The 24,561-nt window shown below is 38.1% G+C and overlaps 1 protein-coding gene and 1 long non-coding RNA gene across 2 annotated transcripts in view; both read right to left on the reverse strand.

Moving 5' to 3' along the window:
- Positions 1-420: 420 nt before the first annotated feature.
- LOC309498253 overlaps positions 421-24,561 on the reverse strand; it is a 236,190-nt gene continuing 212,049 nt past the window's right edge. Inside the window, exon 2 of the long non-coding RNA XR_014205895.1 lies at positions 421-572. This is a non-coding gene — a long non-coding RNA (uncharacterized lncRNA). The remainder of the gene's footprint in view (positions 573-24,561) is intronic.
- tbx5a (T-box transcription factor 5a) lies at positions 2,645-21,082 on the reverse strand. Its single transcript, XM_082168883.1, has 9 exons — positions 20,661-21,082; positions 19,432-19,597; positions 17,948-18,042; positions 16,015-16,134; positions 14,763-14,910; positions 11,686-11,838; positions 8,427-8,518; positions 5,603-5,838; positions 2,645-4,869 (listed from the first exon to the last, which is right to left on the reverse strand). The coding sequence occupies exons 2-9, from the start codon at positions 19,573-19,575 to the stop codon at positions 4,337-4,339; spliced, it is 1,521 nt and encodes a 506-aa protein (XP_082025009.1). The 5' UTR covers positions 19,576-19,597; positions 20,661-21,082; the 3' UTR covers positions 2,645-4,336.

The following is a 24,561-nucleotide window of genomic DNA, read 5'->3' on the forward strand; positions in this document are numbered from 1 at the left end:
CTGAAAGCATGTGTGCGACTCCTTCGGCAGACAGACTCGCCTCTCGGATCTTTCCTTTTTGAACTAGTCATCCGTCACGAGTCAGCCGCATTTCACTACATCTTAATAAAGTAATCCCCCTCTCGTTTTTTCTCCCCTCTGGAATGCTCTTGTTCTCTCTGTTCCTCTTTGCTCATTCAGGCTCTGACAATGATTTGTTTTCTTTTCAGATTCTGGGTTGAGTAGGGCCGTAGTTTATCATTACTCCAACTTCCCTCTGTATCTTTTTTGTAAATCTTTGGTTTTCTGGCCCCTTTTCCATGCCAGAATATTATGTCCATGTAGTTACTGTAGGACACTCTTTATTATTATTTCTATTCTCCCTCGTCAATTATTTACATACACGCATACACTCAAACCAGAAATTATTCAGACACCAGATATAATATTTGATTTTTTTTTTCCACTAGTGTGATCAGGACACTATAGTTCATTTATGTAAGTGAGGAGAGCAAAATAAAGTAAACTGTGACGTATTATACCCAAATATTCTTCATACAGAGACTACCAGTGACAATTATAAACATTTAGGACTAAAAATTATTGGGACACTTTGAGCTGATCATGTTTTGCTGAAGTGTTTTGTCTGTAATTGCTAATGCTCTTTTTACACACAGACTGAACAAAATGAAGCATTGCTTGGTGATTGGTTGAGCTAAACTGGTATTATCTAATTGTGTAGTTAAATTTAACAGCTGACAGATATTCAACATAATTCATGTGTGAGACACTCTAACAGAAGGACGGACAAAACCAGTCAAATATCAACTGATTTATCATATTTTATTACCATTTTCTAAACTATAGCGAATAAACTGATAATGTGAGAAATGTTGAAGCTGTCTGAGTAAATGTTGCTTTGACTGTACACAGAAATGTCCTATTGATTAGGCTGTAGTTGAAAGAACATGATCATCAGTCTAATACTCTCACATTGGCATGTCCCCCCCCCTTAATTCTCTTCCTCAGGATTATTAAAGTCTACAAAGGCTCATCACATAATGAATGGCCTGACCACTTAAACCCTGACGCTAGTCCACTGAACCTGCCTTTGAAAAGCACAGCCTGTCTTAAAGCATTTTTCAGGAACCCACGCTATAATCCATCTTGGGTCACACATGCGTGTTTGTCCGATCGGAAGATGCGTGGGGGGGCGCGCTCATAAATCAGCCGTTAAGCAGGAATGAATAATAATGAATTTCTGGGGCTGGATGGGGTCGTGGAGGGTCTCGGCGAGGATAAGACTCGATGCGTAGGAGCAGGTTCTCCAGAGAGACTCCATCCGTCAGATCAAAGGTGTCCGTGGGGAAGGTCACCGCATCGGCCAAAGACCTGTCCTGAGCCAGGAACACTAATAAACAGTTCTGTATGTTACTCTGTGTGCGCTACTCAAGCCGAGTCTCCCTCATTTATACAGCGCTTTAACAATACAGACCGTTTCACAGCGGCTTTACAGTGATAACAGGAGATTACAGTAACAGAGATTGTTTCGGCTTTACAGCAGATCTAGAATAAACCCTTAACTCGCTCCGGCCGCTCATTCACACCAGTGTCTGGAGCTCAAAAACACAAACTTTGAAACAGGATCCATGCGTTGAATTTTGGGGAAAAAAGGTTATCTCTGCGTAAACTTCCAAAACGCAAACCTGTGTTAACGCAGACGGCGTGCGCATGCGTATCACGTGTTTAGTCTACAGGTGTGTGTGTGTGTGTGTATTTGAATATATATGTGCGCAGATGTGTAGTCCTTATTTACATATTGACCTCAACAAATTACTTGTCTGGCGTAAAAATGTATAATACAGCGTTTGCTCTGTGCAGAGGTGAAGGGAAGGATCATGTTCCAGAACGCTTGAGTCTCGGTGTTTGAGTCGTGTGGAATCAGTGTTGAAATACAGCAATATTTGTATTAGGATTGTGTTTTAGGAGTGTTTTATCAGGAAACATTATTACACACCAGTGCACAGATGTACTTTTCTTCTAAACCCTTCTAATAAAGCGTTTACATTATCATTCATCATCTTATCCTTATCCTAAAATCCAAGCAAGCCCACATTTGTCTTTTTTGCCTTGAATGCGCGCATGTATAACTTCAGATGGTGTTTTCCATCAGCTCCTCCAGCACATCTGCGGCTCAGCGATCCACCGACTGCCACTAGAGGTCAATGGTTAACTCCATTTTGGCTCAGAATGGACTGTTTTCTCAAGGGTGACATGTTGAAGATTTACAGAGAGGCCTTTGCACCGGCGGTGTAATTGTTGGTTAAACCTCCTTTAATCCAAAGGATTTTCTACACAACTGCTAATTTGTCATGACCACCATTAATATCTGAAAATACAAGACGTTCCTCAATCAAATGAATTAAATAAACGATGCACTCAAGTGGGTTTTAGCAGTGAAAGAGATATAATCAGATGAGGCTTGCTTTAACTCTTAGGATAACACTAACTTTAGTGTAAAGTTTATTGATTTTCAGTTATTAAAATGGTGTCTCCAGTAAAGCTCCGCCAACTCTGTAAAGTCATTGTTCATAGAGTTGAAAGGCGTATAATATGGCATAGATTAATGTCACAGAGTTGCATTAAATAAATTCAGAATTCAAGGAAGAATCTTTTACATTTATTCTGTTTTCTATGTACATTTTGTGTTATGTACAGCATGGTTGTATGTTTTTGACAGTTTTTCGTAAGCATTCGACATGTTTAAACCAGTCTGATCACCTTTTCTCTGCATTTTTTCCCTTTTTTTTTTTGCTAAAAAAGAAAGTTTGACTACAAAACTCAAAGTAATTTAAAAAAACTAATTTCAAAAAAGTCAACCTAGCAAATGTCCTTTAACGTAAAGTAAAAGAAAGTTTTATAATACAAGAAAAATAAATACTATTAACAAAAAAAAAAAAAAAAAAAATCTGCTGACTACAAGTGTCCAAATATAAACATTTCCATACCAAAGTTGAATGTACTACATGTTGCATGTAAATCAAAACCAGTATAGTAGATGTTCTAGAAGAACTCCAGCATGTTTGAGTTATGAACTCTGTGATTGGTGTTCTGATGTCTCTGTGATAACAAGCTTATAGTACTGTTGGACTTGAGCTTGTATTGAGTGTCATGTTTTCAGATAACCGTTCAGTAAGAAGTGCTCATTCATCCACTTAATTGTACCGATGTTTCGTATCATGGACTTACTGGAAGTTTAGAGACACAAAGATACATAAATGATTTTTTCCAAAGTTGCTCTAAACTTGTAATATATCCCTGAACAAACTCTGCATCACCAAAATGTGTGTCTTCACCAACTAACCCAGCACTTCTGCCTTGCTTTCAGAGACTGGTGGAGCTAACTGACCAGAAGAAGTGTGGATGTTTGAGTACAGACAAGATCCCACAGACTTACTTTCAAAGGACAAGCTCAACTCAAACAATGAGATGGAAAAAATACTATAAAACTGGATTTGTTTCCTCAATTACTTTGCCATCTTTTTTTAATAAAACTTGGCATCTTTGTGCATTAGTCCTTGCATTGAAAGGGAAGATTTAGTCCCTGATATACAGTCAGTCTCAGGCAAACGAGTCTCGTGTTCCTGTCCGGAGACTCTCCTTGCTGGAAACCACTGCAAACAATGCTTTTCTTACTCAGTATTTTAGTCTTGTTTCCAGTCCAAATATCTAAAAATTCTTAAATCAGGATGCATTTACTAGATGAGTAAAAAAGCAGATCATTTTGCTTGTTTTAAGCAAAAACTCACATAATTTTTATTAATATCCCCAGAAAACAAGACACGAGGTGTGTCCCAAATCGCGTACTTGTACACTATTCTACGCCATTTTGTAGTATAAATCGTGCGAGTACTGCGTTCACACTGAAAATTCACTAAAAAAGTCCCCGGATGATGCACTTATTTAACCGAAAAAACGAAGTGTGGGACGTTGGCCACTTCATGCACTCGACTGTCGCAGATTTTATCACGTAGATCAACATCAGACTCCCATGGTGGAAGACAAAATAAACGTATAAAGTTCATACACTACACGATTGAGTACATAGTGTATAAGTGCATAGTGTATAGTGTGTCATTTGGATCACAGCTATAATATCGTATGGCATTTTACTCATCTAGTAAATGCATCTTGATTTAAGAATTGTTTAGATATTTGGACTGAAAACAAGACAAAAATACTAAGTAAGAAAAGTATGTGTGGCAGTGTGGCCTCTGATGTTCACGGCACGAGTCAGCCTGGATATATAAAATATATAAATATGCATAAAGCGCCATCCTCCATGTTGGGGATCCAGTTAGCTGGCTTCGTTCCAGTCGGGCATGACGTGCACAGTGTGGTACTGGTGCGGGGAGAGTGTGTGTGTGTGTGTGTACAAGTACTCGTTCCCAGTGGGCGACTGGATCCCCGCGCTCGGACTGCACTGGCGCCCCAGTGGCTGATGGGACATGGAGCTCTGGTACATGGAGTGGGCGTCGCCCAGCTGCGGGGAGGCGTGGCCTGAGACGCCACTCAGCCGGGACACCAGCGGGCCGGAGGTGAAGTGAGCCGAGAAGTGCTGGTAGGGCTGATGCATGCCGGCGTACGGGGAGACGCCCGTCCAGGTGTTGCAGCTGATGTCCTCCAGGCTCGGCACGGGGTCGCTGGATTGAGACGCGCTCGCGTACATGCAGGCCTGGCGCTGACCCGACTCGGGCCTGTAGGGGGCGCCGCTGAGACCCAGAGCCTGAGAGTAGCTCACGGGCCGGTAGTAGTGATCGTCCTCGCTGGATGAACTTTCCACGTAGCTCTTCTTGTAGGAGTGCTCTCCCGCGGGACAGTCGTCCTCAGCTGCACACAGACACAACGGGATGAACTCGCTAGAATCTCACAAGCCGATCAAACGGGACTGAATCACTGCGATTAGATTTGCCACTGAGAAAAGTAATCGTAATCCTAACCCAAACAGCAAAAAAAACATTAAAGTCCCCCTGTGGTGAAAATCAATCTTTCTTTATGTGTCTATGTGGTGTTTTTAATGTGCTTTAACACAAAGCATGTGTAAATTCATAAGTCGACACCATTGCTGAGTATTTCCTCATTAAAACTGCAGTGAACCAAAGACAGTCTCAAACACACGCTTTGAAATCGCTGGTGTTTCTGACGTCACAAACTACCTTGTAACCAATCAGATCAACGTGTGATCGTCAACCAGTGGATCTCTGAGCTGAGTGAGTGAGTGGAGGCGGGGCTCATTTGCATATTCATAGAGCCGCGCATACTAAATGAGGCAAGGGTGTCGAGTTACATTCAAGATATTTTAAGGCATAAAGAAACTTTTTTCAAGGAAAAAAGTTTTAAATGTTATTTTGGTGTGTTTTAAGGGATGAAATGATCGACTACAGGAGGACTTTAACACTAAAAGCTGAAGTTTTCGGAAGTGAAATGGATCTTTTTTCTTATTTTCCTCTCCTTTATGTGTACTTGTGTATATGCTATTTGTCTTTTACACTGTATATGCAACTATGTCTTAAAAAAATGCAAAAAATAAATAAAAGTGAAGTGAAGTGGAATATGGACCCACCTTTCCTCTTGATGCAGTGATAGTCCTGTCGGTGTTCGTGGGGCAGCGGGTAAGCGGACTGGGACTGGGACTGTGACTGGGACTGGGTGGAGCTGGAGACCCCGTTCTCACAGGAGTACTGAGAGCTCATGACACCGGGACTGGACAGAACCTGGACGTCTCCACCGAACGGACTCGCGTTGGTGCCGACCCGCTGGCGGACAGTGCTGCGGGGAACCACCGGATACTCCTTGGTGCTTTAGAGGACAGAAAAACCCATTTCATGGCATTCATTTACAAGCTTTTCTTTCAGTCAAGCTCTCGAAACCACTCACTGACGACGACCACATGATCTCTTCCCCATCTGTCTACGGCCGGAGCTCTTCGTGCCAATTAATCTATGAAAGATGCATTAATTCCTGGACTATTTCTTTTGAACCACTGACCTGGTTTCCAGTCGTCCGAGTTTAACTCAGACCAGACCTGCTTCGTCTCAGCGTTTGACAGTGCAGGACAGATAGGATATCAGGACCTTTGACTTCGGCACCATAGTGGAGCTTTTCTGATTCTCATTGTATTTTTTATGATGCATTACTTTGCTTCGATGTCTTTTTAACGAATTGCGGCTTCCTCACACTGCAGAAATGCTTTTCTTACTTAGTCTTTTTGTCTTGTTTAGTCTAAATTTCTAAAAATTCTTAAATCAAGATGCATTTACTAGACGAGTAAAATGCCATAAGATATTATGTCTTGTTTTCTGGGGAAAGAAATCAAAATGAAGTGATTTGTTGCTTAAAAAAAGCTAAATTATCTGCCAATGGGGTCAGAAAACTAATCTTAATTCAAACAGAAACAAGTTTTTGTTTTCTGACCCCATTGGCAGATAATTTAGCTTTTTTTAAGCAACAAATCACTTCATTTAGATTTATTTCCCCAGAAAACAAGACATAATATCTTATGGCATAGACATTTGTAGATATTTGGACTGGAAACGACAAAAATACGAGGTAAGAAAAGCATTTGTTGCAGTGCTCTTCTAAGTCAAAGCGTCTGCAGAATAAATAACTGAGAGTAAAGTTGTATAACGGATTCGGTAGGAGTATCGTACAGGCTTTAGTTGGGTCTTAACGTCCTCAGGTCATTATCTGGAAACTCAATAGAAGGCTCTCGTGGGAGACATTAGTCAGTTCTTTCTCTGCTTGTTTCAAAGTAACAACAGACTAAGTTAACTACGGCATGGAAAGAGCATTGACATTTTTTCCTAGTGTATTCTGAAGTCTGTCATTTTGTAGTGGACAACGCCTATGTTGGCTGAAGCACAACCAGATTTTCTGCTTTGAAAATGTGTTTTTCCACACTCCATACAGCCGTCATCTGGAGAAAATAAGAGCGCGATCCATGTGGTCTTTACCTCCACTGGACCAAATATTACATCTACAGAGAACTGCTCCGGATCTATAGAGCTGAGACTGAGATACGGGTCTAAGAGGAACAATCGCATCACAAGTGTCCCGTCAGAGGAGAGCGCTGCCGTCGTGAAGCAGCCGTCTCTGGTTTGTGTCTGCGCTGGCTTGTGTTTGTGCATTGATTAACACGACCCTGTTCAGTTTAATCAGTTCTCCTGTTATCTGGGAGACACCTCTGTGAAGAGCGAGCTCCTGATTTGGCTCACTGTAAAATAACAGAAAACTGAAAACTTGAGGCAACAAGATTCAGGACTTTATTGAGCACTGCAAAAAATGCTTTTCTTACTTCGTATTTATGTCTTGTTTCCAGTCCAAATATCTACAAATACTTGAATCAAGATGCATTTACGGAAGTAATAAAATGCCATACGATATTATGTCTTGTTTTCTGGGTAAATAAATCAAAATGAAGTGGTTTGTTGTTTAAAAAAAGCTAAATTATCTGCCAGTGGGGTCAGAAAAATAATGTTGTTTCTGTTTGAATTAAGATTAGTTTTCTGACACCATTGGCAGATCATTTTGCTTTTTTAAAAGCAACAAATCACTTAATTTTGATTAATTCCACTGGAAAACAAGACATATCGTATGGCATTTTACTCATCTAATGCATCTTGTATTTTTAGATATTTGGACTGGAAACAAGACTAATACTGAGTAATAAAAGCATTATTGCAGTGAGTTTACTCAACTTTTGGAACAAAGTCGGTCTGTAATGGAAGCTTTTTTCCACCATGGAATAAAAAAGTAATTGTGCTTTTCAAATCTCACAATTCTGACTTTTTCCCCTACGTTTTTTTTCTTGCAATTCTCAGAATAGTTCGATATAAACTCAGAATTTCAATTGTCTTTTCCCTCATTTTTTATTCCGTGTTGGAAACAATCTTCTAAACTGTAGGTCTTCTTCGCCTTCATCAAACACAACACAGCAAGTCTAAGATAAATCATGCATTTATGCTGTTATGAGCATTGATATCACATGAACTTTCTTAGTTTGTGTAACTTGTGTCAAACTGAAAAGTTTATAAGGAATTACTTCTATCCACCAGAGCAAGCAGCGTGATGTGCTGAAGACAGAAGAAACCTCACACTGATCTCTCTAATGCTGGAGAACATACAACTCTTACAACAAAACATCATCCGTTTCCTTCTCTTAATGATTCTGAGAGGGCGATTCTTGCTTTCGTGTGTGTGAGACATCGCTGCAACTCTTCGAATGTGTGTGTGAGACATCGCTGCAACTCTTCGAATGTGTGTGTGAGACATCGCTGCAACTCTTCGAATGTGTGTGTGAGACATCGCTGCAACTCTTCAAATGTGTGTGTGTTTGCCAAACAGCAGAATCAGAAATTAATCGGATTATAAGCCAGATCTCGACTCACCTCTGCATCCTCGACATGCGATGAAGCTCCATGTCGTCGCTCCCACGAAAGCCCTTTGCGAAGGGATTGTTCTCGATCTTCAGCTGTGTGATCTGAGAATCAACACACACACACACACGTGAGTCTTTTCATCCATTAGAAACAAACAGTGAGATCCTCAGCCTGATCTGAACTCCAGATATCTCGATATTAACGAGTCCTCCAGAGACTGAAGAAGTTTCTGCTATGGCACATCTTGGCAGACAAAGCAGGAAAATCCAGAAGAGGATCTATATATGATTATTTCCCACAACTCACTGAATTCAGGCTGATTGTGTTCTGTGTTTCTGTTAATGGGGGAATCCACTGTAACATTAAACATTAAACCACTTTAATGTCTCCACTCTTGACTTTGAAGGCGTATCTAGTAGAACGTTAGGAGCAACATGACCTGTGGTTTAGTGTTCTGATGATGAAACCCACAGAAACGGGGGATTGTTCGAAGCTCTAATGAAGGAAGACATCAGTGAGTTTGGGGAAAGATTGCTGTCTTTGCATTGGGATGAAAATGTCTAATAATTCCACATGCGAAGCACTAATAATTCATCTTAATCCTGTCATAGTCTGAGATATAACATAAAATGTCAAAAGTCAACGTCAAATATTTTGCCGTGTGTGATAGAGTTCATGCACATAAAAACAAACGGTTTGGTAACGCTTTACAATCAGGGTCATTAGTTAACATTAATTAATGTATTTACCAACATGAACTAACAATGAGCAATACATGTGTTATTATATTAGTTAATCTTTGTTAATGTTCATGTTAGTTCACAGTGCATTAACTAATGTTAACAAATACAACCTTTGATTTTAATAACATATTAGTAAATGTTGAAATTAATATTAACTAAGATTAATAAATGCTGTAGAAGTATTAGTTCATGTTCACTAATGAAACTTATTGTAAAGTGTTACCAAAATGTTTTTTTGTTGCCAAGTGATAACTTTGATTTTTTATAGTTGCTTGATAATGAAAGTTTGATTATAAAAAGTATTATTATCATCTTTGTGATAATGTGATCCTCTGATTAGATAGATTACAAAATCTGTGAATCTGTGAAAGTGAATAAAAGACAGAACTCTCTCCCCGCCCCCCCCCCCCCTCCCCCCCCCCCCCCCCCCCCCCCCCCCCCCCCCCCCCCCCTCCCCCCCCCCCCCACCCCCCCCCCTCCCCCCCTCTCTCCCCTCTCTCTTCTCTCTCTCTGTGTATCTCTCTCTCTCTCTCTCTCTCTCTGGCTGTTGTGCTGTGTTTCCTAACAGGACTTGATCTTTGACATTGCTTTGGCTCTCACTTGAGATGAGACCTATTAAAAATGTCCCTTTGAGCTTTTATAAACCCACTGTGCGCTTGGCAGACTTCACAAAATTGAGTAGTTTTGTAAATGACAATTTGATGTTCTTAATGTGCACATTTTACTAAGAGTGCAAAAAGAAAAAATTCGAGATATTCGAACGATGTCGCATGTGCTGAGCTCGACCAGTGTTTGGAAATCCGCAACTTTGTTTTATGATGCTGTATTGTTTTTGTCTTTATATTCTCTTTTTTTCTCTTAATTTTCACTGCTCAATTTGATTAACGAAGTACAGGTTATTGCATTTTGAAAAAGCCAGTCTGTGCGTTAGCCAGTATATGGTATATTTATATAGGCTATTGTATAGTCGCATGGAATCACCACATTCACACGGCTAGTTTAAGGCTAGACTTGCTGAAGAATATGTGCCATATATGCGCTGGTAAACTGTGTTTTGTTGCTCGTGCTCATAAATCTGGTCCACACATTATTATCAGCGCTGGTTTGCGTGGCTGTAACCTGAAGACCCAAAAGGTTATTCAAAATCTATTATTTTTAATGACATACAGGTGCACGTGCTTTTCCTCTTTTAAGGTGTGTAAAATTGCTTTCTTAAAAATATGTTAAAAGACGTCGGCTAAATGAACAATTTTATGTTATATGTAGGTTCTGTAAATAATTAATATAGGCCTACTTCTTCCGTGTGTATTAAAAACCAACTTTTGAGGCTTTGTGTTGAAAGCGAGGGCGAAAACACTAGAAGCTTCCACGCGTCAAATACACGTCAATCGCAATCAATTAATACATACAGGTAAACAAAAGAGGTCTGAATTAAAGTGTGCTAAACGTGTGCATTTCGATGTTCTTTCTCACATTACCCAGATGAGTGTTAGAAAGTAAGTTTCAATCTTTACTATATTTCTACATTTGCGATCGAGCGGAATCACGGCGTCATTAACGCTGATTATTATTTAATTACAGCGCAAAAACGAGTTTTTAACTGGATGCAACTAATGTGACAAAAACACACACATGCATTCATTTTATAATAAGCACATAACGCCATACTGTATTAAGGACATGTTATTTAGTTTATTTGAGCATTATTTCCGATCTGTATTTTCCAGAGAATGACATGCGTAACTTTGACGAGGTAGAAATGTCTTGGTTTCGGAGTTGAACTATTAAACAACAATCGGATTTATAATTCACGAATGGAAATATTCTGAGAAACACAACAGCTGACCATAAATAAATAAATCACGTTTTCATAATATTTAGTTTCCACATAAACATTTCGGACATGTTTTATTCTTTTTTTGTTTTCAAAGTTAGAATAGGCTATAATTAATCTGCACGCGTTACTTTATTAACTTTAACACAGTCTGAATCTCAGATGCACGATGAGATTTTCTGGAGAATCGCTTTACAGACTTAAACATTTCGTGGATTCAGAGTGAAAAATCTAAACGTGCACTGTAATAAAATATAATTTAATAATATATAATGGCTTGTTAGCCTACATTAATTAATATTATATTAATTAGTAGGCTATAATACTAATTCCCAGTTAAATCTAGCAACAATATATTTGATATATCTGAGCAATCTAATTGTTTTCGGGCCAATCTCAAAGTTAGGCGCGTAATTTGATTGAATCATTCGACCAATCAGGAATCATAAGCTCACACACATCTGACCTGAAGCACATAATTCTATACTAATTCAATAATTCACACACACACACACACACACACACACACACACACACACACACACACACACACACACACACACACACACACACACACACACACACACACACACACACACACACACACACACACACAAAAAACCGAATCTATTTTCTAACTTCATGCTTAGAATGTTTAAAATGATAAACCTGCAACGTTTGATCTTCTTACCTTGTGGTTCTGGTAAGACGTGACCGCGATGAAGGCCGTTTCGGGGAACACATGAGTGCAGAACGCAGTGTTTTTGGACCCAAATCCATTATTTTCATCTGCCTTCACGATGTGGATCCTGGGCTGATATTTATGCATGGAGTTCAGGATGATCTGGGAAGAAAATAGAGCTTAAATATGACGCTCAAATGCGTAGCCTATTATTTAATGGATCTTCTTCGATAATATAGGCCTACAATAATATAGACACTTCATTTAAATTATGCTATGATTAATGTCATTGCGAAAGAAGAACGCTTTTTAATTGTTTTTCTTCTTTCTATTAGCTGCGTTTTTTAAACATAATTTTTCCAGAACCGCTTTGAGATCAGTGATAATCTGCGCTGTTTCGCTCCGTCTGTTCGCACTCACACCTGATTATCCGCTTTCTTTGGGAAACTTCACTTTTTAAGTGAAATGTGGGCCTTTGCTAAGTCTCTGATTTTAACATGACGAACAGTTTGTCCATCTCTAAAACCGCTTGTCCGGCTACTTGTTCAAACGAGAGTTTAAGAGAATCGCTTGATCTGAAGATCTCTGCGAAATCTCCATTATTAGCCTAGCCTAGCCTAGCTGGTCACTTTTACACAGAATATTGCTTTTTTTGTCCAAGTTCTTTTCGGGTCCGTGGCCAGTTCTTTTCCAAGTCAAAAGTGTGTGTGTGTATAATGTAGGCTACTTTGTCTAAACTTTGCATTCTGGATGTGGATGCCAAGTTTAAACACACAAACACACACACACACACACACACACACACACACACACACACACACACACACACACACACACACACACACACACACACACACACACACACACACACACACACACACACACACACACATTCCTCTTTTCCATTTTCATGCGTTTTCCCCTCGCAAGCATTCTCCAAACAACTGCAGCGTTTCTGCTTTGATCAGTGACATCAGTCCATCGGTGTGTGTGTGTGTGTGTGTGTGTGTGTGTCTGAACCGCTTTTGGCTCGAATCAACACTGAGACTTGGAAAGCAGGACTTGCTGTAAACTTTAAACATTGATCTCAGCTGAGAATATTGCTTTTGCTCCAGATCGACAAGATGATTTATTGCAAAAAGAGAAAAGAGAAATGCATTGCTTTAAAATGTGATGTCAAAATAAAAGTCTTGAGCAAACTAAAGGCCTACTTGGATTCTGCAACCAAACCGCTTCTAATATGAGTAAATCTGCATGAACATCAGTGTTTGTTGGACCACCCACTAGTGTTAGTCTGCTCTGTCCTGCCCTGCTTCAGCTTCTCCAGCGCCGTATGATAGTTTTTAATGATAGTGAGCGATCACTGAGGGCAGTGAATGTTCCTCCACTCTTTCATGTTCCCGACATCACAGGACTCCGAAACCCTGCAGATTAGCAGCCGTTGTATTCCTCTGTCCATCACTCATCACACACTGTCTGCACATATAAACAGTTTGAAGCACAGTTATCCAAACGCTGATATTTCTGTATGGCTGCGAGTGTGTGTGTGTGTGCACTGATGAATGAGACTAAAATGATCAAAGCTGAAAAATATAAAAAAGCCTTGAACTTGGAAAATTCAGACTGTGTTGTATTGCTTTTACATGCTTGGTAAGTGACCCACATGGGGATTATTGTGAGTTTCTTTCAGACATCTTTATCTCATCATTGGAGTCTAATTAAGACGGAGTTTGGAAATATTGGCTGTTTTTATGTATTTGCTAACAGGTTCCAGCTTATAGCATCGCATGTTCAGCCCTGCTTCTGAGACTACAATTATAAATAGGTCTGAAATTATTTCAACCACCTGGAACAACAAACCGATAGATTGTTATTTTGGTCGAGAAGCCGTACTTCATTTATAAATCCCAGGGTGCTCTTTCGGCACAAAGGGGGCTCGCCAAGAACCACTGCAACCAATCAAAAATGCATTCTGGACAGAAATTTACAACTCGACTCACATTCCAGCAAGGCTCCGATTTCATTCTGCCAGCTGAGGTTTGGCAGAGAAGCAAAGCTGATCGACTACACAGCAGAACACGCATACGAGGCTCTCAGTGCTCTCCTAATCTGAGAAATGTGGATTCACAAGCTCTTGGATTAAGATGATCACTGTGAGTCTTTATTTGACGCTTCGCGTATCGAGATTGCTGGTATACCTGGAGAAAATGACATTTATTTTAACGCACAACAGTTTCCAGAGTGTAAATGAGTAATCTGAACTCCGTGTGTCCACATCTGAGACGGCAGCGAGTGCTTTTGTTGTCTCAATTATCATGACTGGATTTAAGAAGTGTTTGGGTTATTACTCTGATCTGGCGTTTGTCAGCGGCACCTTTTCAGATCTGTGTTTCCTGGAGTTCAGTTCACACGCAAAACGCTACCTAAAAACTCCAATCCTCACTTTCATTCCTAACCTATCCTGAGGGGAAATCAGGAGTGTCATGATCATGTTGTGCTTCACTGGAAAGAAAAGGTTACATCTAAATTAATGTATTCAAGTCAAAAATATTAGTAACCAATACAAATACTTTTCTTACTTAAAAAAAATAATAATTTTTTGTTCAAATATCAAACAATTCTTAAATCAAGAGGCATCTACTAGAAATGATGTTTTCTGAATTTTTTTTTTACAAAATTAATTCTAAATTAAGTGAGTTTTTATTTAAAATAAGCAAAATTATCTGCAAATGGCATTACAAAAAAAAATTCTTGTTTCTGTTTGAATTAAGATTATTTTTCTCATCCTATTGGCAGATAATTTAGATTTTTTTTAAGCAACAAATCACATCATTTTGATTTATATTCCCAGAAAACAAGACATAATATTGTATGTTATTTTACTCATCTAGTAAATTACTCTTGATTTAAGAATTTTTAGATATTTGGACTGGAAACAAGACAAAAATACTGAGTAAGAAAAGTATTTTTAGGGGTCCAACCAGGCAGAAATAGCTTTTTACACACTGATTTGATCCATGATATGTTTGCTGGAAGAGTTAATGTTAGTTTCAAAGCAAATCCACATAAGACCGATATTCACTCACATGTCCGAAGGGGTCGAGGTGGTTGTTTGTCAGCTTGAGTTTCTGGAAAGACACCAGTTGCCTCATCCAGTGCGCGCCAGTGGCCGGAGAATCGGGATGAACGTACAGTCTTCCCGGCATCGCAGGTTCAGCTTTCCCCGTCACAGACCTAGAGCAGAACACACACTAGTCTTTATCCTGGCAGAATATTACAGCCATCGCCAGTTTCTCTCAGGCCATTACTGATAGTGGAAAACACATGCAAAACACATGGAGCTTCAGTGTAAATACACACGGACTTCCCTTCTGTACACTCTTATACTTGCTCAATTCACATGTATTTGTATAGCGCTTTTCACATTACATATCGTGTCAAAGCAGCTTTACAGAGAATGCATGAGTCCACATTACAGTTTACAGAGATCTGTTATCAGAGGAGACTGTGTAAGTTATGTATTTCAGAAATATACATATACAAAATATTAAATCAATTGCTGTTTTCTCTCATATGATTGTTGAGATTCTGTTGATCTAATCATGCATTAAGTACAAGGATGATTTCATTAAAACTAAAAGATGTTTTGTTCCCTCAACATGTGTTTCCTTTATTGAAATCGAAACTTGTCAAAATGTGATCAGCCTCCATTCATGCATCGCTGCCTTGTGTGTTGAGCATAATGTGTTTCAAAGCCCGGTTTATTTGGTTAATGGCTAAGATGATGGTTGATCAAGAGGGTCGTTAGTTCCAGAACATGCACTGAACTGGTAATTATCAGAGATGTTGGCCTGTGGACGTCCGCCCTCAGTGACCTCAACTATTCAAACCACTGACCCTGAAAGAGGAGCATAAAACAAGTAGCATAATACACTGTTTTCTGTCGGAAGCAGATGAAATCGTGTGTAATAAGGCTGTTTTTCCTCATCCTTTATAAAGTTAGTATAAACTTTCAATTGTTTTAAACTGAAATGAACAAACATATGTCTGTAAACATTTAGAAATGCCTTCTTTTCTTAGTGTGTGTCTCTGCATCTTTAAGTATGAATAAAGACCATGAATGAGTCTAATTTAATTATTTAATTAAAAGGGATATGTGACAGTTTTGATAGGTCTTGGCAGGAACTTTTGAGAAGCTTTAGCACTAGAAGGAGATGAGAAATGGACAAGCAAAGGAACAGTGAGAACTTTAAACGTAAGCCATCTATTTGAGCAGAGTAAATATCAGCCCGCTCCAGTGACATTAACTGCGAATAAAACAATTGATGACTCACGAACCATTTGTTATCCGCGAATTTATAGCGGTGGTCATCGGCTGGCACAACATCCATCAGGAGAATGTATTTGGTTTTGGGGTTCAACCCGGTGACCTTCACTTTGAAGCTGGGAAACATGCGCCTGTGGACAAAAACGGGACAGTATTACAGCAGGAGTCGCGTAAAGGCTTTTCTCAAATAATAATAACAATAGTCATGATAATCATTTAATATATTTAATGTATATTTGTCACTGGAGCAAACAAAAAATGCTTTGGCTAAATCGATTATTTTATGCGTGTGTTTTGGAGACATATTTTGCAACAACTTTCCGCTAATCGGACAAATCGTACGAGTTCGTAAGAAATATCCACCTCGTAAAATGCGTACAAATAGGTCGTTAGATAGCGTTGGTTAGACACACTTTAGTTAGCATGGTATATCTGATTAAGATTAATTTTGTCTCAAAGGCCTATAAGATAAGTCTGCGAATACAACACTTAAATCACAGAATATGAAAGGAATATTTAAGGACAAGAAAGAAAAAATAAAGAGATATTGGGTGAATTAAAACTATGAAAAGTGTGCATATATAGGAGAAGAGAATATGCTCAACTTCACACGTGATGCTCGGTCTTTAAGAAAAAAACGCGTATTAAAATTCACAAAAGTATCGAGCAATTTGTGGCGATTTTGTCGAGTGTTTAATATTCTAGATAGAGAAGGATTTTTCCCCAAACTGACTAGAAAATGTTGTTCGTACAAACGCCGCCTTGTTCAGCTCTGCAGAGAGAAAACCATCAACTGCACGTTTTTGAAGCTGCCGCGATTATGAATAATAAATGAGAAGAACAAGACAATGTGCTGATATTTATGACGTTACACATCAACGTAATCTCCCGCGATGAGCTCGGTGTTTCTCGAACTTTACCTGGCCTTTTTAATCTCACACTGATCATAATGTTCAGCCATTGAGGAGTTCATGCACAGATTTCAACATGAGATTTCTGAGGAAACTTTCCTGTTTTTGACGAAGCAGAAGTTTTTATTAATAAAAGAATTGAAACGCAGTTACATGTTCAATATGTTTTTAAAACTCTTCTCAGCTATTAGGGAGGAATATCACATATCAGGGCCTGAAACTCCACACATTGGGGATATTTTGGGGATATTTAATTTAATTTTATCAATCAATAAATTCCTCTTGAAACAAACTTTGTTGTATTATTTTAATTTAATACTGTGAAGCTGCTTTGATACAATCTGTATTGTGAAAAGCGCTATACAAATAAACTTGACTTGACTTGACTTGACTGCTGCTTTAAACAATTAGTTTATAATTTACAAACAAATAATAACCATTATATCCTTAAAACTAACCCTGTTAATTTTATATTTCAGACGCAATACATTTAATATGCGATGATACAATTTTAAAATGCTCTTTTAGTTTTAGAGAAAGATCCGAGTTTATCGCTAATTATAACATTAGTGGAAAAATAAGCATCAAGAATCCAAATGATGGTTGTTTCCAGATCCAGTCATAACTTGCATAAAAACTCATCTTAAATTAGGAGTCAAAGCATTGCTTATTGAAGTTCGGGAATTAGCCTTTGCTTAGACTGCAACTTTCAAAACACATTCAATAAAAAAGATGCAATACATCAAAATTAATCACAAAAAATATCGCTAGGCTAGTTGTTGTAGAAACATGCATTTCTTTGTTATTAGGCAAACCCAGTCTGTTCCGTTAAAAAATACAATGAAAATGTATAATTAATTATATTTCAATAAACTATTATCATTGCATGTGAAAATGTATATGCATAATGAATAATATACAATTAGTATTACAATTATTGAATGATAATAATAATAGGCCTCGTGTTATAATGATCAGTTCGTATTTGTGCATTTTTAAGGTTATCTGAAAACTGAAAAGATTTGTGTCTTACCTCCCTGCTTTGGTGATGATCATTTCAGTTCCCACTTCATGAAACTTTGCCCACAACTCTCGCTCGTGCAAGTAAACTTTTATCCCTTCCATTCCCTTTTAAAAAGACAGATGCATACGCAGAGAATGAACATATGCACTGCATCTTTCAGGCATTAATAACGAGGCTAACGCTAAAACAAAATGGCATCAAAATGCATGAGGAGAAAAAAGTTGTTCAGCTTTAAAGAAAAGTAATAAATGAGCAGAATTCATTTAAAGTTAATAAACTCCAAGATTAAGTTCGTAGAACTTTAGATTTAGATTTTGTTCTAAACAAGCATTTTAAAAATTGAGAAAGCTAACATTGCTTGATGAAAATGCGTTATTATTTTCGAATGATAAAGCAAAGAGAAAACATTTTCAGAAATATGCACTGAACACTCCACACACACACACACACACACACACACACACACACACACACACACACACACACACACACACACACACACAGCCTGTCACACACACTCGTGTTCTGCGTTACACTTACTGCAATATTTCGTTTTAAGTAACACTTTACAATAAGGTTCATTAGTTAACACTAGTTAACTACCTTAGTTAACATGAACTGAGAATGAGCAAACATTTATTAATCTTAGTTGATGTTAATTTCAACATTTACTAATACGTTATTAAGTCACATTTATTTATACAGCGCTTTTTATAATACAGATTGTATCAAAGCAGCTTCACAGTGATAAAGTGAAAATAATACAACAAAGTTTGTTTCTAGAAGAAATGTGCGTCATCGTCCAGCCTAAGGCAGATCAATAATATTGTTGAATATTAAATGTCAATGTAGTAAATGTATTAAAATCAAAGGTTGTGTTTGTTAACTTTAGTTAATGCACTGCGAACTAACATGAACAAACAATGAACAGCTGTATTTTTATTAACTAATATTAACAAAGCTTAATAAATACTGTAACAGATGTATTGCTCATGGTTAGTTCAGTAAAGTGTTTTTGTTAAATTATGCATCTCTTTCCGTCAATCTACATCTGAATTTGAACTCGTGTAGACGATGAACTTTATATATTGCCTCGTCGTGAGTTATGAAATTACTGCACAGCTTTATTAATTTTCTTATATTAGCGACAGTTTCCTCAGATCAGCAACTATAGCGTATTCCTCACACACACTTAGAAAACTACATGTACACATCCCACAGACCTCTACTGTGCTCTATAGCCGAATACTAAAGCCTGGCCTGACAGAAAACTCTCTGCAATTTTACGTTTAAAAATTACTTATATTGTTTTACAAATAAGGACGACTCCAAAACAGTTTTAGCTCTGACAGATTTAGCTCACTTCTGGGTGCAAGTTTGAAGCCAAAACATGCTAAGTACACACACACACACACACACACACACACACACACACACACACACACACACACACACACACACACACACACACACACACACACAGTAGCTGTTACCTGTTGAATATATGTTGTCTGTGAGGATGGGGATTTGCTAGCGGCTCCATTCTGTTTCTCTGATTTTCCCTCGTTTTGTAAATCTTTTGATTCGGAGTCACTCGGAGAGTTCTGAAGCCGAAAAGTGTCTTCGCTGTCCGCCATGTCTGAAGTCTTCCACCGAGGCCTGAAGACACACAACACACCATCAGCTCTTCTTACTCTCTTAAACGCGTTTGTGTTGTTCATTTCCCTTCAGCGCTTTTGCAGAACTTTAATAAGTCCAAGCATTGATTACAGTGATATAAACTCTCATTCTGCGTGTGAGTCTCGCTTTTCTGATCACGAAATAATAAACTTCTGTTACAAAACTAACAATGCAATTCCAAATCTGTACACAAATATCCGAGGTTTTCGAAGCATTCTTCATTCAAACTCTCACATTTGCTCCTACAAAAACATAATTTTGAAAAGTCTGCTCACATAAAATATCGCAACATTCTTGGAAAACAAACACACACTTGCTCATTAATATACATACATAATGCATAAACATTTAGCTTTTGGTTGCACTTTATTTTAAGGTGTCCGTGTTACACTGTAATTATACATTTACTACTGAGTAATAATTAATTACATGTACTTACTAGAGGAGTTAGGATTAGGGGTTGCACTTTATTTTGAGGTGTCTTTGTTACACTGTAATTATACTTTTAAGTATTGAGTAACATTAAGTAACTACATGTAGCCTACTCACAGGGTTAGGATTAGGGTTTGGTTACGGGTTAGTTGCATGCAATAATGCATAATTAATAGCTATAAGGCTACTATAGTAACTACATGTAAGATATTGCATACAATGACACTGTAAAATAAAGTGTTACCGGATTTGGTTTAGTTGATTGTAATTATGCACAATTTACTGTAATTATTACTACAAGTAATATGTGTAACAAGGACACTGTAAACTAACTTTTTAAACAATGCAGTTCTGCTCACATTGTCTTCCTCGACGCGTCTATGAATATGAATGCAGGAGATATACAATCATCGCACGGGTATCTATTACAACTTTCTTTGGAGAGATGAACACAACTGTTTGATAAATACTATTCCTCAGTGTATTTTATCTACAACGATCCAGAATCGACTATTCTATGCACCACGTATGTTTTCCACATGTGTTTATGGATTCTGTAGCGATGGCCTAAAACTCAGTGAATCAAGAAGAAGCGGACACTGGACATTACCTGCAACTTGCGAATCCCAGAATCAGCACACGAGCTCGAAGCAGCTCCAGATATGAGCGGTTTGATGGGGGTTTTGTCACATATATTCCACGCGCGATGAAGCTCACGGGATTCTGCTCGAGGAACCCATGGATTTACTCTCGGTCCTCCGCGAAGACAATCTTCATCCAGCACGGGGGAATATAGATATTAAAAACGAGAATCTTATGATGGACCTGCACTAAAGTCAGTTCACGGAGTAAAGCAGAGGATCTGTCTGGTATTCCTGGAGAAAAGAAGCACGATCACCTCCTCCTTCTCTCTCTCTCTCTCTCTCTCTCTCTCTCTCTCTCTCTCTCTCTCTCTCTCTCTCTCTCTCTCTCTCTCTCTCTCTCTCTCTAATGGTCAAACCCCGTGCCTTACACAGGGAAACGGAAGCAATGGGATGAACACGTAGTGTGTGTGTTCGTCTGCAATGCCGTGACAATATCGGTCCACCCACAGTATAACTGCCCCGCACACACTCGCACACACACACACACACACACACACACACACACACACACACACACACACACACACACACACACACACACACACACACACACACACACACACACACACACACACACACACACACACACACACACACACACACACCTCATCTGCATGTGCTCTTCTCTCAGGAGACGTTTTACACGCACATATTAAATAAGTTCGCATCTTATCTTGTTATATAGGCTATTTTGCATCTTGTCGGATCAATTTTGTTTTATTAAAAGGCCTGTAAAACGTCTTAAATGAAAAATAAAATGTACATTAATGCATTTGGCAGACTCGTTTTTTAAAATTCAATTCGATTTACATTGCATTCATTCATGCATCAATTCCCTGGGATTCGAACCCATGACCTTTGCTCGCGCATGCTCTAGTGTTTGAGCCAGAATGCGTGATATAAAATAGACAATATTGTGATACATGTCTGATTAATCCTTCTAATCCTGAGAGTAAAACAGACACAGGGCATGAAAAAATAAAAAATAAAATAAAATTGATTTTAAATTAAAACGCGGATTTCATTTTATTGGACGTTTTTGCGTCATGTGCGCAACATACAGCCGTGTGTTCGTGAGCGCGTTATAATGATTCAACCAGCCTGATCTCATGAACTCTATAGCACGCAGTGTATTCATCGTGCAGTTTATATGCGAAAATGAGGTTTCACGTGCACATGAAACGCAGTTTATCCCCAGTGTGTTTGCAGTGCGTATCATATCATATGCTCGGAAAAACTGATTTTCGCGTATAATTTGCTCGATAAATACAATGCTTGCTATAGAGACGCATTTGATGAGATGTGAACTCGGATCTGTGGCCTGCATGAAGCCTAGATTCAGAAACCAGTGTCTTCAAATGACTGCATATTACTCGTGCTGGTCTAGACAGAGATTAATATTGGATTATTTCCTCGAAATATGTTGGACTTCAATGCAGAAGGCGATACACCTGAAATTTACAGCCAATGTATTTTGGTCTTTCCTTGACGTCAGTGCAGTTCAAATTCATGTTTGTCCACAAATTTAAATTGATAAGCTTGCCTAAAATGATCATTGTCATTTCGGTTTCAAAGCAAATCCTCATATTCTATAGATCTGCTGATCAAGTGAAACCTCGGACCCCTCCGGCCACCATAGCTCCTCGAGTCACGGGATAGTAAAGCGCCAAATCTAGTCAAGAAACTTCCCTGAACTCAGGAACTAAATATAGCATCTGATAACCCAGAGCTTCACAGAGAGCAGCGTGTGTGTTACCCGGTGTGTTCAATCACAGTTCCGCTAATGAACAATAATCTGCGCCTCGGGCTCTGATGCGATCACGACCCGTCCAGAACATCAGCTCTCTTACAGTACATCAATACATCAGATCCAGCCGAGCAGTTATGATCTATTAATGAGTGATAGTGCTATAACAACCCTCCGGTGTAACGAGCTGGCGTTTCAAAAACATTGCATCGCAACAGTAGTTTGTGCTATTTGTATTTTTACACACAAAATGGAAGAATGCAATTAATTGAAAATGCTTGAGAAACGGATGAGAAATAAAAAAAAGATTGATATTATTTTCCTCTGCAGTAATGTTCCTAAGTGTAAGTGTATTGACATAAACTGTGATATTTTCATTGATAGATCTGTTCATCATTGTGAAACTATAACAGTGTGTGCAGTCATATTCAGTGCACAGGAAGAAAAGAAAACAATAAAAAATGTAATGCATATGCATTAGAAAATATTATCCAAAATCTTCTAGAATGCTCTAGAAATCATCTCGTTCTTCAAACGTTTCAGTAAATACAGATCATAAATGAATAATCACAGTTCAGCCTGCGAGAAACTAAATATTAAGATCTTCTAAACTAGCCGTCGGTGTGGGTTTAAGTTACATTGTCAAATAATTGCATATTAATTATGAAATAATAGAGGTAAGAACCGTTAAAATATATATTTGAAACTTCCTAAAGGTAATAATTTAGTGGTTTATAAGTTTCCCGCCGGTTTTGCAGTTCATGGCATTCATTTAGTTTCTTTTTAAAAACAATAAGTTCATCGCTCAGGAGTTTCCAGTTGATCATGAGATTTAAACTTAATTCTGTTCCGTGTTGGAAAGGCTTCACAAGTTATTTGCCTTGCACAAAATAATTTACCAATGTGCGACTGTAAATAGAGTTAACCACTGAAACTTTAATGTTAAATCCACGTGGTTCAAATCGACTTTTAAAACTTTTCAAAAAGTAAAATAAATAAATAATAATAATAATTTGTTGATGATATGTTTCTGCGGAGCATTTAGTTTTAAATTGACATTATTGTAACTTTGGCTCAGTCTAAAGCAACAACATGATGACTTTTGTGTTGCTGTTAGAGAGATGGAAACAGGATGATGTTAGAACTTTCGGGAAATGGCTCATATATGATCTCTAAAAAGTTAAAACAAAGGCTTGTGAATTACACAAAACACAGTGTACTTTATTATTAGTAGTATTGGCGATATTAGTGCTTCACCCTGAGGTCCACAGGCTGTGTTATAGTTAAAAGTGCACGATCTACTTTATTTATTTATTATTTCTTGAGCGCGTGATTCCTCGTCTGTGTTTAATTGGAAGGGATTTCAGCGCGCTCCAGTCTTCCTTTTATTATTACGAAAAATGTGCAAAGAAGTGAAGAAAAACAACAACAACAACAAAAAAAAAAAAAAACAACAACAACGAATTTAACTGATTTGAATTGATCAATACAGCTGCTAGTCTGTACAAGATCAATAGGCCTACAAAAACTAGTCGCTTTGCTCATCTCATCCTCAAAGGTAAAAGTTCATAGTTGCGCTTAATTATATGCAAAATATAGCCTACTAATTTTTCTGAATACATAAATTTACGGTATCTATCTATCTATCTATCTATCTATCTATCTATCTATCTATCTATCTATCTATCTATCTATCTATCTATCTATCTATCTATCTATCTATCTATCTATCTATCTATCTATATCCGGTGAAGTTTTTCCTAAATCTTGATCATCTACTTTATGCCGTTTGGTTTATACTTTATTTTGCTCAAGACAAGAAAAGGTTTCCGTGCGGGACGTTTGTGTTTCCAAACTTCAGTGTGTTTTACTTTTATACGAATACATTAAATCTTCCTATAAATGAATTCATTGAATCTACTGGATCAAGCCTCGCTTCTTCTCTGAGAAACAGAAGAGAAATAAAGAAAGAGGAGCTGATGTTCTTCATCTTTACATCTTTATATTATTCACACACAGGCATAAACAAACCACTACTACGAATGCGGCCGCAAAAAACATATTTACTGTAATAATTATTATAATAATTAGGCTATTATTATTTTTATTATTATTATTAT

This window comes from Leuciscus leuciscus (genome assembly GCF_965113295.1).
Source record: "Leuciscus leuciscus genome assembly, chromosome: 5".
NCBI lineage: Eukaryota > Metazoa > Chordata > Actinopteri > Cypriniformes > Leuciscidae > Leuciscus > Leuciscus leuciscus.